Raw genomic sequence first — 15644 nt, 5'->3', positions numbered from 1 at the left:
AATGGCCGTATCCACTCATTTGAAGCGGTGTCCGCAGTACTTGTGTATAATTGTACGTGGTCCGCTGCAACTTTTTTTCACAATACAACAAACAGGCTCCTTCTGTTCAGAACAACACATAATGTCATCTTGTAGCTGTACATCAAACATAGTGATCATGAATGTTAACACTGTAAATGAGTTTTATGATATGGAAATGTGAAGTGAACGTTTGGACTCACAGGTGTTTGGCTTGTATGACATCAAAGTAGGTATTTTATTATAATCCTCAACGTCTCATCTTTCAAAAATACTTAAGAGTCCTCTTAATTTACAGCAAGTCCCTCACTCAGACAAAACATTTTCAAAAGTTGCCCAATTAGCAGGAGGGATTGGGTCAACTTTTTGTTGCAAGCGGTGCGCAAGTTCAAAACGTTTGTCAGTCAAAACCCGTGAAGCGCAGAGCCAGAGCTCTGACGTCGTGTGTGTGTGTGTGTATATAGCATGTCACTGTACAACCACTGCATTCAGTTTAGGCACTTATCAGTGTCCAAATCAGCCATTTTCAACCCGTTTACCGGTACGAGTGTAAAGGGCTACGTCGTTAACCCAAAATGTGAATAATCCACTGTTATTAACAACGTTTTATAAGCACGGAATAATCCCTTTTAAAAACAATCACACTTGCCTAACACTTTAGCCGAACAGACTGGTGATGGGTGGATTGTGGATGTGGGAATGTGCTTCCGCGTAAAGGCGCTAATTGGTCAAAGGCAGGCGCGTGCCTGGCAAAGCATTCTTTGCTCTAACCCCCTACCCAATCAGTGACCTGACCTCACTAAAGTACATCGCCAGGGAGGGAAGCTCCTCACAGACAGCCACACAGGGCCAGGGTAGGCCCCAGATTAGCCACTGACTAACACTGTGCCTGCCTACACAGCCGTCAATGCACTGCCACCCCTACTGGGTGTTACAGTACTGGGAAGTCCTCATTAAAAGATAAAAATAAACAATGCCTAGGTTACTGGGACAGAGGCTGGGCGGAAATGAGTAGGTTTAATGATGATCTTTAACAAGGGGATTTGAGTTAAGACCAGCATGTCTAGCTGTACACTAGCTTTAGTTGGGGGGTGGGGGGGTGGGGGTGTTTTAAAAGATTAGGGCTGTGTAGCAGTCTCCTCTTGACTGGAGGCCCCAATGTCTGAGCCATGTCTAGCTATGTAAAATGGCTGTTTGTGAAAACCCAAATATCTGTATTTTAGTACATTGTATTGGATTAATTGTGTGTGTGTGTGTGTGTGTGTACAGTCACCTATCCTAAGTACTGTAGGATGGAGCTGGCACTACGTAATAAACCTATCATAGTGTTACCAACTCTGTCAGCTAGCCTTATGTTAATGGTTGAATTGATTCTAAGGCCAGTTTGATTAGCTTGAGTGTTTTAAGGACTCCTTGGTAAAGCAGCAGTCGGGGTTATGGTGAAGTAATGGGGAAGGGGGTTATGGTGAAGTAATGGGGAAGGGGGTTATGGTGAAGTAATAGGGAAGGGGGTTATGGTGAAGTAATGGGGAAGGGGGTTATGGTGAAGTAATGGGGAAGGGGGTTATGGTGAAGTAATGGGGAAGGGGGTTATGGTGAAGTAATGGGGAAGGGGGTTATGGTGAAGTAATGGGGAAGGGGGTTATGGTGAAGTAATGGGGAAGGGGGTTATGGTGAAGTAATGGGAAAGGGGGTTATGGTGAAGTAATGGGGAAGGGGTTATGGTGAAGTAATGGGAAAGGGGTTATGGTGAAGTAATGGGGAAGGGGTTATGGTGAAGTAATGGGGAAGGGGGTTATGGTGAAGTAATGGGGAAGGGGGTTATGGTGAAGTAATGGGAAAGGGGGTTATGGTGAAGTAATGGGAAAGGGGGTTATGGTGAAGTAATGGGAAAGGGGGTTATGGTGAAGTAATGGGAAAGGGGGTTATGGTGAAGTAATGGGAAAGGGGGTTATGGTGAAGTAATGGGAAAGGGGGTTATGGTGAAGTAATGGGAAAGGGGGTTATGGTGAAGTAATGGGAAAGGGGGTTATGGTGAAGTAATGGGAAAGGGGGTTATGGTGAAGTAATGGGAAAGGGGGTTATGGGAAAGGGGGTTATGGGAAAGGGGGAGGTGGTAAAGTAATGGGGAAGGAGATGGTGGTAAAGTAATGGGGAAGGGGTAATGATGGGAAAGGGGGTGATGGGGAAGGGGATGGTGGTAAAGTAATGGGGAAGGAGATGGTGGTAAGTAATGGGGAAGGGGTGATGGGGAAGGGGATGGTGGTAAAGTAATGGGGAAGGGGGTGATGGGAAAGATAATGGGGAAAGTAATGGGGAAGGGGGTGATGGGAAAGGGGGGGGTGATGGGGAAGGGGATGGTGGTAAAGTAATGGGGAAGGGGATGGTGGGAAAGGGGTGATGGGAAAGGGGGTGATGGGAAAGGGGGTGGTGGGGAAATGGTGGTAATGATGGGGAAGGGGATGGTGGGAAAGGGGGTGATGGGAAAGGGGTGATGGGAAGGGGGTAAGGGGTGATGGGAAAGGGGTGATGGGAAAGGGGTGGTGGGAAAGGGGGGTGATGGGAAAGGGAAGGGGGTGATGGGAAAGGGGTGATGGGAAAGGGGTGAGGGGGTAATGATGGGGAAATGGGGGTGATGGGAAAGGGGGGGTGATGGGGAAAGGGGTGGTGGGAAAGGGGGTGATGGGAAAGGGGGTGATGGGAAAGGGGGTGATGGGAAAGGGGTGATGGGAAAGGGGGTGGTGGGAAAGTAATGGGGAAGGGGGTGATGGGAAAGGGGTGGTGGTAAAGTAATGGGGAAGGAGATGGTGGTAAAGTAATGGGGAAGTGGTAATGATGGGAAAGGGGTGATGGGGAAGGGGATGGTGGTAAAGTAATGGGGAAGGGGGTAATGATGGGAAAGGGGTGATGGGAAAGGGGGTGATGGGAAAGGGGGTGATGGGGAAGGGGATGGTGGTAAAGTAATGGGAAAGGGGGGTGGGATGGGAAAGGGGTGGTGGGAAAGGGGGTGATGGGAAAGGGGTGATGGGAAAGGGGAAAGGGGTGATGGGAAAGGGGTGGTGGGAAAGGGGGTGGTGGGAAAGGGGGTAATGATGGGGAAGGGGATGGTGGTAAAGTAATGGGGAAGGGGTAATGATGGGAAAAGGGGTGATGGGGAAGGGGATGGTGGTAAAGTAATGGGGAAGGGGATGGTAGGGAAGGGGGTGATGGGAAAGGGGGTAATGATGGGGAAGGGGATGGTGGTAAAGTAATGGGGAAGGGGTGATGGGAAAGGGGGTGATGGGAAAGGGGTGATGATGGGAAAGGGGGTAATGGTGGGAAAGGGGGTAATGGTGGGAAAGGGGGTAATGATGGGAAAGGGGTAATGATGGGAAAGGGGGTAATGATGGGAAAGGGGGTAATGATGGGAAAGGGGGTAATGATGGGAAAGGGGGTGATGGGGAAGGGGGTGATGGGAAAGGGGGTAATCAGGGCCTATTAGCTGCTCTCTGCCACCGCTCCACATTCAACAAGATGTTCTTTATACACACATATACCCCGTCCCCCCACGTCCCCCACCCCGTCCCATCTAATCACCCCTTAAACTATTTTGAAATGATTGGCATTGCTCTGTCTTTTTCTTTCTCCTCCTTTTTTTCTCTCCCTCCTCTTCTTCAGTTCTTCTTGTCCCTCTTACTGTGCGTGCCCCTGGCTGGTCTTAACCAGTACCACGTTTAGGAGGAGCGTGTTCTTTTCTCCCTTCTCCTTTTCGCCCGCTTTTTCTTTTATGCGAGTTTCCCTTATCATGTGATGCGTTCTCCAGATGGTGTTTAAGACTGGAGTGTTCTGAATGTAGGAGATTGGCTTTGGGGATAGGATGGTGGATGTGAGGAGGGAGGGGGAGAAAGTTAGATGCACAAATATCATACCGACCCAAAAATGCTAACTTCCCCTGTTATTGTAATGGTAAGAGGTTAGCATGTCTTGGGGGTGTGAGATTTGTAACTTTCTCACTTCATCATTAATCACGATTCGTTCCGGACTATCTGTGGTAGCATCCACATTAATGTAGAAGTGTTTAGAAACATATTATATTCTTATTTAGAAAAAAGTGACTCCAAAATACATGATTTACTATTCATTTCTATTGGGCACAAAATCATCAAACACAACCAAAACAAACAGAAAATGCATCCAAGTTTGTAGAGTCACAAGCTTGATGGAATCATTGCTTGCTAGGAATTTGGGACCAAATACTAAACGTTTGACTCCTTTTAATACACATCTATAAGTGAATTTGTCCCAATACTTATGCTCCTCTAAAATGAGGGAATATACACCGAAAACAATTCTAAACTGTTCAACCGATATGGATAATAATACCCCTCGGATTAAAGCGGACAGTCTGCACTTTAACCTCCATAGTCATTGTATCATTTCAAATCCAAAGTGCTGGAGCCAAAACAGAAACAAATCGTCACTGTCCCAATACTTTTGGAGCTCACTGTAGATGTGGCTCTGATTAGTCCAATAGCAAGTGCAGGTTAGAAATACGCCCTCACACATTCCCTGTATATAAATCTAGTCCTCTCTCTCTGAGGTGCAGAGGGCTGAGCAGAGTAAACAACCTATTTGGAGGAGAGAAAAAAAGGAAAAAGGCACTGTGGTCTGTTTTTTCAATTATGTTGTGTTGTTTTTATAGTGCAATTTTGGTCAGACAGAAGTGCAGTAAATGAATGCAGACTGTTTTTCCTCTCTTCTAGGGAAGGAAACACCGGACGGGGAGGGATGGGGTGATGATGCATGGAGGAAGAAGGGAGAAGTGGGAGTAGAGTGGGAGGGAGGGAGGGAGGGAGGGAGCGAGGGAGGGAGGGAGGGAGGGAGCGAGGGAGGGAGGGAGCGAGGGAGGGAGGTGGAAAAAAGTATTTGGCTTCCCGGTCAGAGTTTCTGTTTATCAGTTCCAATGATGGGCAATGGACTTGTTCTACTCTTTTGTTTTTAGCTGTTGAGCACACTGTTAGGGTGTTTTTCAACCCTCCTCCACCACACTCCATTCTTCCTCCACTCCTCCTCTTCCTCTTTTCTCTTGTTTTATCCATGGCTTAATCAACGTAGTTTGGCCTGACGGCCAGCTGGGAGTGTTTCAGCGTCGTTCCATGTTAAAATAAAAAGCACCATGGGGAATATGACCCCTGATACCCGTAAACCTCCTTCTCTCCTCTCCTACTGGCACAATAAAGGTATTTAAAAAAAAAAAAAAAAAAAATTATCCTCTTCGCCAGCTGCTGCTGCATAATACATTTTCCTAATGGAAACCATAAAATCTCTCTTCATCTCCCCCCTTTGTCAATTAAAAATATATATTTTTCTTAAGTGCATAAATGTCATCCATTTTTGCCGGCCCTCTCCATTCAATCACATTGAAGTGTGTGTGTGTGTGTGTGTGTGTGTGTGTGTGTGTGTGTGTGGTGTGTGTGTGTGTGTGAATGAAACAATGAAACCTCCTTTTGAATTCCATTTAGATTTATTGGCCATGAGCTGGTAAGCTTTCACTAGACATACTGTTATTGCCCTCTTAGACCATGGAATTTGCCTCATCATCCTACTCTTTCCTCTTTTAGAGAGAACTATTCCCTTTACCCTCCTAAATCAACACAGCGCCACCAGACGTGTGAGAGAGAGAGAGAGACTGAAAGAGTGTTTGTAGGTTGAGTTTTGGGGTATCTGCTCTATAAAATGCACCTTGTGGGATGCCCCCTGCCTCAGAGAGAGCGCAAGAGAGACACACACACCCACACACTTTAAACCCAGTTATAATATTACAATTTTAGGGGACTGTATCACTGTGTTCCCCAGTGTCTCATCTCTCCTTTTCCTTCAACTCTGACAATGGGGCTCTTTCTATAAGTCTGGCAAACACTCAGTCTATGGTTACTGTGTGTGTGTGTGTGTGTGTGTGTGTGTGTGTGTGTGTGTGTTGCTCTTTCTCTCTCCTCTGCCCTCTGTATGTGCTGGATTCGGCATTGAAGGGAAAATGCCCTGCTCCACCCAAACAAGTCTCCGTGGGGTGGGGCATAACATATATATATATATATATATATGTGTGTGTGTGTGTGTGTGTCAGACTTGGGTTGAAACACTTTGAGGATTTGCTTTAGTCTGGACAGTGCCAGGTGGACGGGGTTTGCACTTCTTTCTATTCATATTATTGTAACAGACAAGGTCAATGTAGCACGTATAGTAGTATCTGAGATCAGGTCTGGCCTGTGTGTTTGTCCAGGTCTTTGAAGTTCTTGGAGGGGTGGGGCTGAGTCTATCCTCAGGCCATGGGAAAATCTACCAGTCTTAATGGGAGATTACACAGTACCATTTCTACCACTCTAACAACCACATTCTCACTCTCCTCTCCCAGCTGGAACAACCATATTAAAAAGGACCATAACACAACCACTGGATAACTAACTAATACCGAACGCAGCCACAGTGAAGCAGGGGGTATATAATGGGTATAATAGTACTGGAGTGCCGGGCTAGAAGTTGCCCCGTAACCACAGATCTAGGATCAGATATTCCAATTCTAAGCCAAACAATCAGCAGGTTTTTTAGAAAGAATCGGACCCTGTATCAGTGGTTCGGGGCAACTTCTGCATACTGTTGGTGGACTTGGGAAGAAGGAGAGTAAGAGAGAGTGAGTGTCTGTGAATGACAGGAACATTGCTTAGAGGAAGCCTAATTTGCCAATGTCACGGTCATCTCTTTTGACATTCAGGGAAATTGCAAAGAATAACCCGAATTACAGAGGCTGCCAGGCTTTCTAGGCAACCGACCTGCGTGAGTCTGTGTGTGTGTGCGCCTGAATGCTTATGTGTGTGTTGCTGTGTGTCATTCTGTAAGCGAGTGTCAAGGCTTTCCGCCACGCTGCATGTTATATTATAGCTTAATATGTATCACTCTTCCATCATCACTCTGCTGCACATACAGTATGTAGAGGACACACACACACACACACACACACACACACACACACACACAATACGGTGCCAGGTTAATGTGCTGTAGATTTAGAAACATCAGCAATGAGTGCATAATGGAATGTTTACATAGCTAGCAGTGAGACAGAGACAGACAGAAAGCCAGGCATAGCAGGACAGTTAGTCCCAGTGACTATAACCATTTCTATCAAGTCATGATGGAGCTCCCTACCATTACCTCAATGTCTCACTCCACCATTTCCTTTACCACAGTACTAAACCGTACGGTACATTAGATCATACAGCGTGCAGGTGCCCACATAGACCGAGCCTGAGAGAGAGAACAGGTCAATGAAGATGTATCAGTCGACATGTAAAGTATTTTCTTTGTTTCTAATCGGTCTCCTCTATTCCATCTATTTTTATTTTCTCCCTCCCTTTTCCTTTCTCTCTCTTGCCCCCCCTTCCTCTTCTCTCTCTGTATCTCCCCGACTCCCTCCCTCTTTCCACTCATCTCTTTCTCTCTCTATTTCACTCTCTGCTGTCCAGATGTGGAGCAGATGGCTATTGACTGGCTGACAGGAAACTTCTACTTTGTGGATGACGTGGACGACCGGATCTTTGTGTGTGACAAGGACGGTCAGACGTGTGTCACCCTGCTGGACCAGGAGCTGTACAACCCCAAGGGCATCGCCCTGGACCCCACTATGGGGTGAGCACACACACACACACACACACACACACACACACACACCCCCAGACTGTTTATGCGTCCGTGTTTTGTCTTTTATGTTATGTATCTTATACCAATCCATCACCACTAGAGGTCGACCGATTTAATCGGAATGGCCGATTTTAATTAGGACCGATTTTCAAGTTTTCTTAACAATCGGAAATCTTTACATTTTTACACCTTTATTTAACTAGGCAAGTCAGTTAAGAACACATTCTTATTTTCAATGACTGCCTAGGAACGAACGGTGAGTTAACTCCCTTGTTCAGGGGCAGAACGACAGATTTTTACCTTGTCAGCTCCGGGATTCAATCTTGCAACCTTACGGTTAACTAACGTTAGTCCAACGCTCTAACCACCTGCCTGTCATTGCACTCCACGAGAAGCCTACCTGTTACGCGATTCATAATCACTAGTTAACTACACATGGTTGATATTACTAGTTTATCTAGCGTGTCCTGCGTTGCATATAATCGATGCGGTGCGCATTCACGGAAAAAGGACTGTCATCGCTCCAACGTGTACCTAACCATAAACATCAATGCCTTTCTTAAAATCAATACACAGAAGTATTTATTTTTAAACCTGCATATTTAGCTTAAAGAAATCCAGGTCAGCAGGCAATATTAACCAGGTGAAATTGTCACTTCTCTTGCGTTCATTGCAAGAGTCAGGGTATATGAGATAATAATAAACGTTTTGTTTTCGAAATGATAGTTTCCGGATTCGACCATATTAATGACCAAAGGCTCATATTTCTGTGTGTTATTATGTTATAATTAAGTCTATGATTTGATAGAGCAGTCTGACTGAGCGATGGTAGGCAGCAGCATGCTTGTAAGCATTCATTCAAACAGCACTTTTGTGCGTTTTTTCCAGCAGCTCTTCGCTCTGCTTCAAGCATTGCGCTGTTTATGACTTCAAGCTTATCAACTCCTAAGATTAGGCTGGTGTAACCGATGTGAAATGGCTAGCTAGTTAGCGGGGTGCGCACTAATAGCATTTCAAACGTCACTCGCTCTGAGACTTGGAGTAGTTGTTCCCCTTGCTCTGCATGGGGTAACGTGGCTTTGAGGATGGCTGTTGTCAATGTGTTCCTGGTTCAAGGGACGGAAGCTATACTGTTACACTGGCAATACTAAAGTGCCTATAAGAGCATCCAATAGTAAAAGGTATATGGAATACAAATGGTATAGAGAGAAATAGTCCTATAAATACTATAATAACTACAACCTAAAACCTTCGAATATTGACGTCTCATGTTAAAAGGAACCACCAGCTTTCAAATGTTCTCATGTTCTGAGCAAAGAACTGAAACGTTAGCTTTCTTACATGGAACATATTGCACTTTTACTTTCTTCTCCAGCACTTTTGTTTTTGCATTATTTAAACCAAATTGAACACGTTCCATTATTTATTTGAGGCCAAATTATTTTATTGATGTATTTTATTAAGTTAAAATAAGTGTTAATTCAGTATTGTTGTCATTGTCATTATAAAAAATAAAATAATCATCCTTATTAATCGGTATCGGCTTTTTTGGGTCCTCCAATAATTGGTATCGGCATCGGTGTTGAAAAATCATAATCGTTCGACCTCTAATTACCACACATGGTGTTCCCTATAAGGAAATGAAGGTCATTTGAATTGAATAGATGTACACACCTGCAAAATAATTGTACATATACACACATTCACACTCATCATCTAACCCTATTCAATGCCCCCATTGGTTGGTCAAGGTTGGATGGGCATGTCTTTGCATGTACGCAGTGAGACAGCGAATTTCACACTGCAGTCTGTCTGTCCTCCCTCCTTTATCCCATGGGAACAGACCAATGTCCCAGAGCATGTGTGCTTTAACACACCATAACAGTCCCATGAGAGGCCCAGTATTTGGGCCACCGTAGTCTGTCATTGTTACACAACCCAAAACAATGGGCTGGGGTTGAGGGGTGGGTGGAGGGGTGAAGGGGTTTCAGTTTTCCGAAACACTTGGAAGTGTTCCATTCCCCTCTCTGACTGGAAGTTTTGGGGGAGCAGTAATTTAGTGCAGATGTTTCATTTGTGTTGTTCAGCCCTGAGCCCCTGAGCGCTCCCAAATCCTGCCTTTTCACTTTTTTTCTATAGTCATGTTTTTATTTCAGCCCTGCTGTTTATGACGGGTCTCGGAACTCAATTCCAAAAGGGGTTGGTGTGTGTGTGTGTGTGTGTGTGTGTGTGTGTGTGTGTGTGTGTGTGTGTGTGTGTGTGTGTGTGTGTGTATCTCTGTGTGTGTGTGTGTGTATCTCTGTTTGTGTATGTGTGTGCATGTGCAAGTATTTGTTTTTCATTCCAACCAATTCCCAGTGCTATAATTGTCTGTGCAGTAATATACTCTGGTACATTTACTTCCCCTGCCTGATGTTGTCCAGCTGCTATAAGAGGATGAGAGTAATATTCTTGGCTGTAATTTAGAGATTATATAATATTTGTGTGTGTGTCTGATTTGCCTTTAAATTGTTTAACTTGGGTCAAATGTTTCGGGTAGCCTTCCACAAGCTTTAAAATAACAATCTATCAGAAATATGGTGTAGACGTTGTTGTAAATGACTATTGTAGCTGGAAACGGCCATTTTTTTTTTTTTTTGAATATCTACATAGGTGTACAGAGGCCCATTATTAGCAACCATCACTCCTGTGTTCCAATGGCACGTTGTTCGCTAATCCAAGTTTATCATTTTAAAAGGCTAATTAATCATGAGAACCCTTTTGCAATTATGTTAGCATAGCTGAATACTATTGTTCTCATTTAAAGAAGCAATAAAACTGGCTACCTTTGGACTAGTTTAGTATCTGGAGCATTAGCATTTGTGTTCGATTACAGGCTCAAAATGGCCAGAAACAAAGACCTTTCTTCTGAAACTCGTCAGTCTATTCTTGTTCTGAGAAATGAAGGCTATTCCATGCGAGAAATTGGCATGAAACTGAAGATCTCGTACAACGCTGTGTACTAGTCTCAACTTAAACAGAGAAGAGGCAACTCCGGAATGCTGGCCTTCTTGGCAGAGTTCCTCTGTCCAGTGTCTGTGTTCTTTTGCCCATCTTAATCATTTATTTTTATTGGCCAGTCTGAGATATGGCTTTTACTTTGCAACTCTGCCTAGAAGGCCAGCATCCCGGAGTTGCCTCTTCGCTGTTGACAATGAGACTGGTCTTTTGTGGGTACTATTTAATGAAGCTGCCAGTTGAGGACTTGAGGCATCTGTTTCTCAAACTAGACACTCTAATGTACTTGTCCTCTTGCTCAGTTGTGCACCGGGGCCTTTCCGAGAGCATGTCCAAGACAGTTTCCTCCCGTTTAGGAACCAGTGAGAGGCACGGTAAACAAGCTTTTTAAGGAGAAAGACATAATAGAATATCAAATGTTCTAGTTAGGCCCAGGCGGTCTCCCTAGGTTGTTGTTGGACAAACTGTTGTCACACTCAAATAGTCCTCCATATATAACCTAATGAAGGTAATAAGGGGTATTCAACTACAGAGCCAAGTTTCCCCTACATTTATCAATTCACCAATCAACCAATCACTGTCAAGCAGCTGTCTCTCCTCTCCCACAGCTCTTCCCTAGGTTGTTGCTGGAAATGAAAACATCCTCATGCTCAGTTAACTTACCTGCTAAAATATGTTTGGAAATCAAATCAAATGGAAATAAAATAGAATCTCGAATTCTTGTCTATAATCATCTCCCTCCCCTATTCTTCTTCCACAGTAAAGTGTTCTTCACAGACTACGGGCAGATCCCCAAGGTGGAACGTTGTGACATGGATGGTCAGAACCGGACTAAGCTGGTGGACAGTAAGATTGTGTTCCCCCACGGTATCACCCTGGACCTGGTCAGCAGGCTGGTCTACTGGGCCGACGCATACCTGGACTACATAGAGGTGGTGGACTACGAAGGAAAAAACAGACACACCATCATACAGGGCCTGCTGGTGAGGACATGCACACGAGCGCACACAAGCACACACAAGGACATCGAGGGCCAGAACAGACACACTATCATTCAGGGCCTGCTGGTGAGCTCATCAACCTGAGACTGTCTGGAAGCTAGCATACTTCAGAGTTCTGGAAGGGATCAGTTAAGTGGGTTTAACATTGTGGAATGTTGCAGATTGTTAATGTTGTGTAGAGCAGATGGACATCTTTATGTGGCGTAAGGAGCTGTGAACTTTACATTCATAGTTTTCCAAGCAGTTCAATCTTAAATGGAAATACTTGGCACTAAAACCAAGTGCCCCCCCCCTTTTTGTGTGTAAATTTATGTAGAGATTCCCTTGTTTTTCTCTCCTGTGAGGATCCTTTCTCCCCTGCGGTTGTAGTAGTTTGTAGACCGGTGAGCTATGGCCAGAGAGCAGGGGGTGGACAGTAGCCTTTTCATTAGAGTGCTGATTAGTAGGAGGTAAGGCTGAGCTCTGGACGGTGCCGCGGCAGGCGTGGCCAAGCGCCTTTTAAACCTGTTAGCAGGGCTTTTATCGCTAGCTGTCTCTGTCTGCACAAGTAATAGCCCTCATTTACTCACTGGGCCTGGGGGCAGAGACATGTGTACACACACACACACACACACACACACACACACACACACACACAAAGCCCCTTCATTTGTGTGTGTGTGTGCCAGATAGCCATCAGCAGCAGTTTAAAGTCCATGGACGGTTATTGATGGTGTGGTATGGGCTGTGTTGCAGAGAGCATCTGTGTTTATCCCTGCCCTGCCTCATCTTAATGGACGCTAGTTGCTCTGATCTGAAACACTGATGGGCCTCCAACGTCGTTGTGACGTTAGTGCTGTTTACTGGGACAGTACGCCTGGCTTTCTTCTCACGGATGAATGTGTGTTTGTTTAGGCGTGCTGGAGTGCATTGAATCAAATGGAGCCCTGTGTCATGCGAAGGGTGATGTTTAGAATTCTGAAGCACCTTTGCGGTTGGGTTCGGACATACTGAGTGAATGAGTGTGAAGGGGGAATGCTGTATTGATTGTAACTTTTTGGGGTTTTGCGTCACTCATTCTCTCTCCCCTCCCCTATTCTCTCTCTCCCTCCCTCCCTCTGTCAGATTGAGCACCTGTATGGTCTGACAGTGTTTGAGAACTACCTGTATGCCACGAACTCGGACAACGCCAACATGCAGCCTAAGACCAGTGTGATCCGAGTGAACCGCTTCAACAGCTCTGACTACCAGGTGGTGACCCGCGTCGACAAGGGAGGGGCCCTGCACGTCTACCACCAGAGACGCCAGCCCCCAGGTAACTGTTATAGGGTTCTGTATTTTATGCTTGGCATATTGTCAAATCAATTCTATATTGAACCCACAGACAGTGGTATAGTTGAAATGAATTTGAATACTAAAAAAGTCCTCTCCTCCAGTGCGTAGCCATGCATGTGAGCCAGACCAGTTTGGGAAGGCAGGAGGCTGCTCTGATATTTGTCTGCTGGGGAACAGCCATAAGACCCGCACCTGCCGCTGTCGCTCCGGCTTCAGCCTGGGGAGTGACGGGAAGTCCTGCAAGAGTAAGTACCACACAGCCAATCCCGTCTCAGGTACACCACAGCACAGCCAATCACCTCTCAGATACTCCATAGCACAGCTTATTATCTGTTAGGCACTTTTACAACCCAAGCCAATCTGCTTTAAGATGCTGAATTATATCTGCTCTGAGATACAACAACACAGCCAACCCATTCCTACATACGATAGCCTACGGCACAGATGATGTCACAGCCAATCCACTTTCAGCTCCTCCAATCAGCTCCTTCACAAATCTGGCTATCCATTCCTCCTCTGCGGCGGTCTCTTTGAGCAGCTAAATCTCATGTCTGAGCAGTAGAACTAGTCTGACTCACCTGGCATTGACAGCCAACCTCCCTAATCAATGTCTGCATTACTGAAATCCCACTAACTTGAAACCGGGGGCATAGATTGATTCTGTGATTGAACCTGTTCCAAGGGCAGTGAAGGTTCAGTCAGGAAAACCGCATGTCCCTGAGCTAAGGTCTGGGACACCCCTAATGTGCATGTATTAACCAGGCTTATCTCTTGATTGACTACTTTGGTATGCTGCATCGTGTAAGTTTCAACCGCATCCCTGATCGATTCACTTTGCCCACAAGGTATGTATTAATATTCTGTGAGGATATGAAAGCAAGCACATATTGATCTGTTTCTAGACTATAACCCTTTGGTGGCGTTGATAACCACACCACGGTAGATTGTTTCAACAGAAGCCTCTCCTGTCCGCCATGCGGAACTCCCGCTTGTAAATTTGAATGATTTGAAAATCGCTTACGATTCTCATTAGGTTGACGGGATTATGCTGCTCTTGCGCCGTTTCTGTCTGTTTTTAAATCATGCAAATGACACTGGGCAGTGTAATTTAGTTTCAGCATTTCAATTGGGAATTATTTTCTGAGACTCAAATCGGTCACAAGATTTAAGAAAGCCGGGAATATTGGAAGGGATTGGAATCGTGTGGATCTCATTAAACAACAAAGGCCTCACCAATGCTCTCCTCCTCCTGGTCCCATGTCTGTCTGTCGTAGCATTGTAGTGTGACTTCAAATCCTTTTTAGACGCTACCTCTCAGGTTGGGCAGACTTGCTAGAGAGACGCTAACTAGATATGTGTTTATAATAAGTTTACAGTCAAAAGCCCCTATTCATAAAGCATCTCAAAGTGCTGATCTAGGATCAGTTTTTGTCTTCTTGATCATAATGAATAAGATTACATGGACAGGGGGATGGCTGATCCTAGATCAACATTCTTACTCTGAGATGATTTATGAATACATACCCAGTAAGTCCTCTCGATCTCCCATGCTGTTTCTCAGAGCCGGAGCATGAGCTGTTTCTGGTGTACGGTAAAGGTCGTCCAGGGGTCATCAGAGGGATGGACATGAATGCTAAGGTCCCAGATGAGTACATGATCCCTATAGAGAACCTGATGAACCCCAGAGCCCTTGACTTCCACTCAGAGAGTGACTTCATATATTTCGCCGACGCCACCAGCTACCTCATCGGCCGCCAGAAGATCGACGGTACAGAAAGGGACACCATTCTGAAGGAAGGTACGGTAATGTTGGCCATTTTCGGGAATCATTACAGTAATAGGGAGTAGTGGCCATTTTGGTTCCAAAATAATGCTAGCGCCTAGTCAGGTGCTCTTGTGAGGGTAGAGGTGGTCATTTTAGCTCTTTGTCCAGTTCTGTTGTGTATAATAGGGCGACTGGCCTCTCACCACCTATTCCTCTGTATTCCAGGGATCCATACAGTCGAGGGTATAGCGGTGGACTGGATGGCTGATAACCTGTACTGGACAGATGATGGGCCCAAGAAGACCATCAGTGTGGCCAGGCTGGAGAAGGCTTCCCAGACTCGCAAGACTCTCATCGATGGCAAGATGACCCACCCCCGCGCCATCGTAGTGGACCCCCTGCACGGGTAAGAGACGGAGAGAGGGGGGGATGGTGGGAGAAAGATGAAAGGAAAGATTGGTCTTTAAACTGTTGAGCTGCAACTTTAAAGTTTGTGGGTTGGATGTGTGGGAGAGGTTAGGTAAAAGTTGTTTTGTGGGAGGCGGTAGTTTTTAATTTAATTCGGTGTGTGTGTGTGTGTGTTGGGAGTATTTGATTCCCTCTGCTTCTTAATAGATTCTTTTGATATTCTAATGAGCCTCTCCCGTGTGTGTGTGTGATGTGGCAGGGAGATGATTGGAAAGTTGACCCTGGGGGGTGTGGGTTAGTGTGTGTGTTAGTGTACGTGCATACAAAATGTACATGCACATGTGTGTGTGGGTCAGAAAAGAGCAGATGGTCATCTGTCGATAATAGCCTCCTGTCACTAAGCCCCCATTGTCCCCTCATAGCGCTTCAAAGTGTGTGTGTGTGTGTGTGTGTGTGTGTGTGTGTGT

General features: G+C 45.5%; 1 protein-coding gene across 4 annotated transcripts in view; it reads left to right on the top strand.

Moving 5' to 3' along the window:
* The window catches only part of LOC118388177 (low-density lipoprotein receptor-related protein 1-like), a 176937-nt gene that overhangs the window by 85944 nt on the left and 75349 nt on the right, over nucleotides 1–15644 (top strand). For all 4 annotated transcript variants that reach the window (XM_052526961.1, XM_052526959.1, XM_052526960.1 and 1 more), the window contains exons 7-12: nucleotides 7518–7680; nucleotides 11450–11672; nucleotides 12795–12984; nucleotides 13106–13249; nucleotides 14566–14802; nucleotides 14995–15175. In XM_052526961.1, the coding sequence (XP_052382921.1) occupies nucleotides 7518–7680; nucleotides 11450–11672; nucleotides 12795–12984; nucleotides 13106–13249; nucleotides 14566–14802; nucleotides 14995–15175 (1138 nt within the window). The remainder of the gene's footprint in view (nucleotides 1–7517; nucleotides 7681–11449; nucleotides 11673–12794; nucleotides 12985–13105; nucleotides 13250–14565; nucleotides 14803–14994; nucleotides 15176–15644) is intronic.

Source organism: Oncorhynchus keta, chromosome 10, assembly GCF_023373465.1.
Source record: "Oncorhynchus keta strain PuntledgeMale-10-30-2019 chromosome 10, Oket_V2, whole genome shotgun sequence".
Taxonomy (NCBI): Eukaryota; Metazoa; Chordata; class Actinopteri; order Salmoniformes; family Salmonidae; genus Oncorhynchus; species Oncorhynchus keta.
Note: the sequence above shows the minus strand (reverse complement) of the source record. Positions and strands in the feature narration are given on the sequence as shown.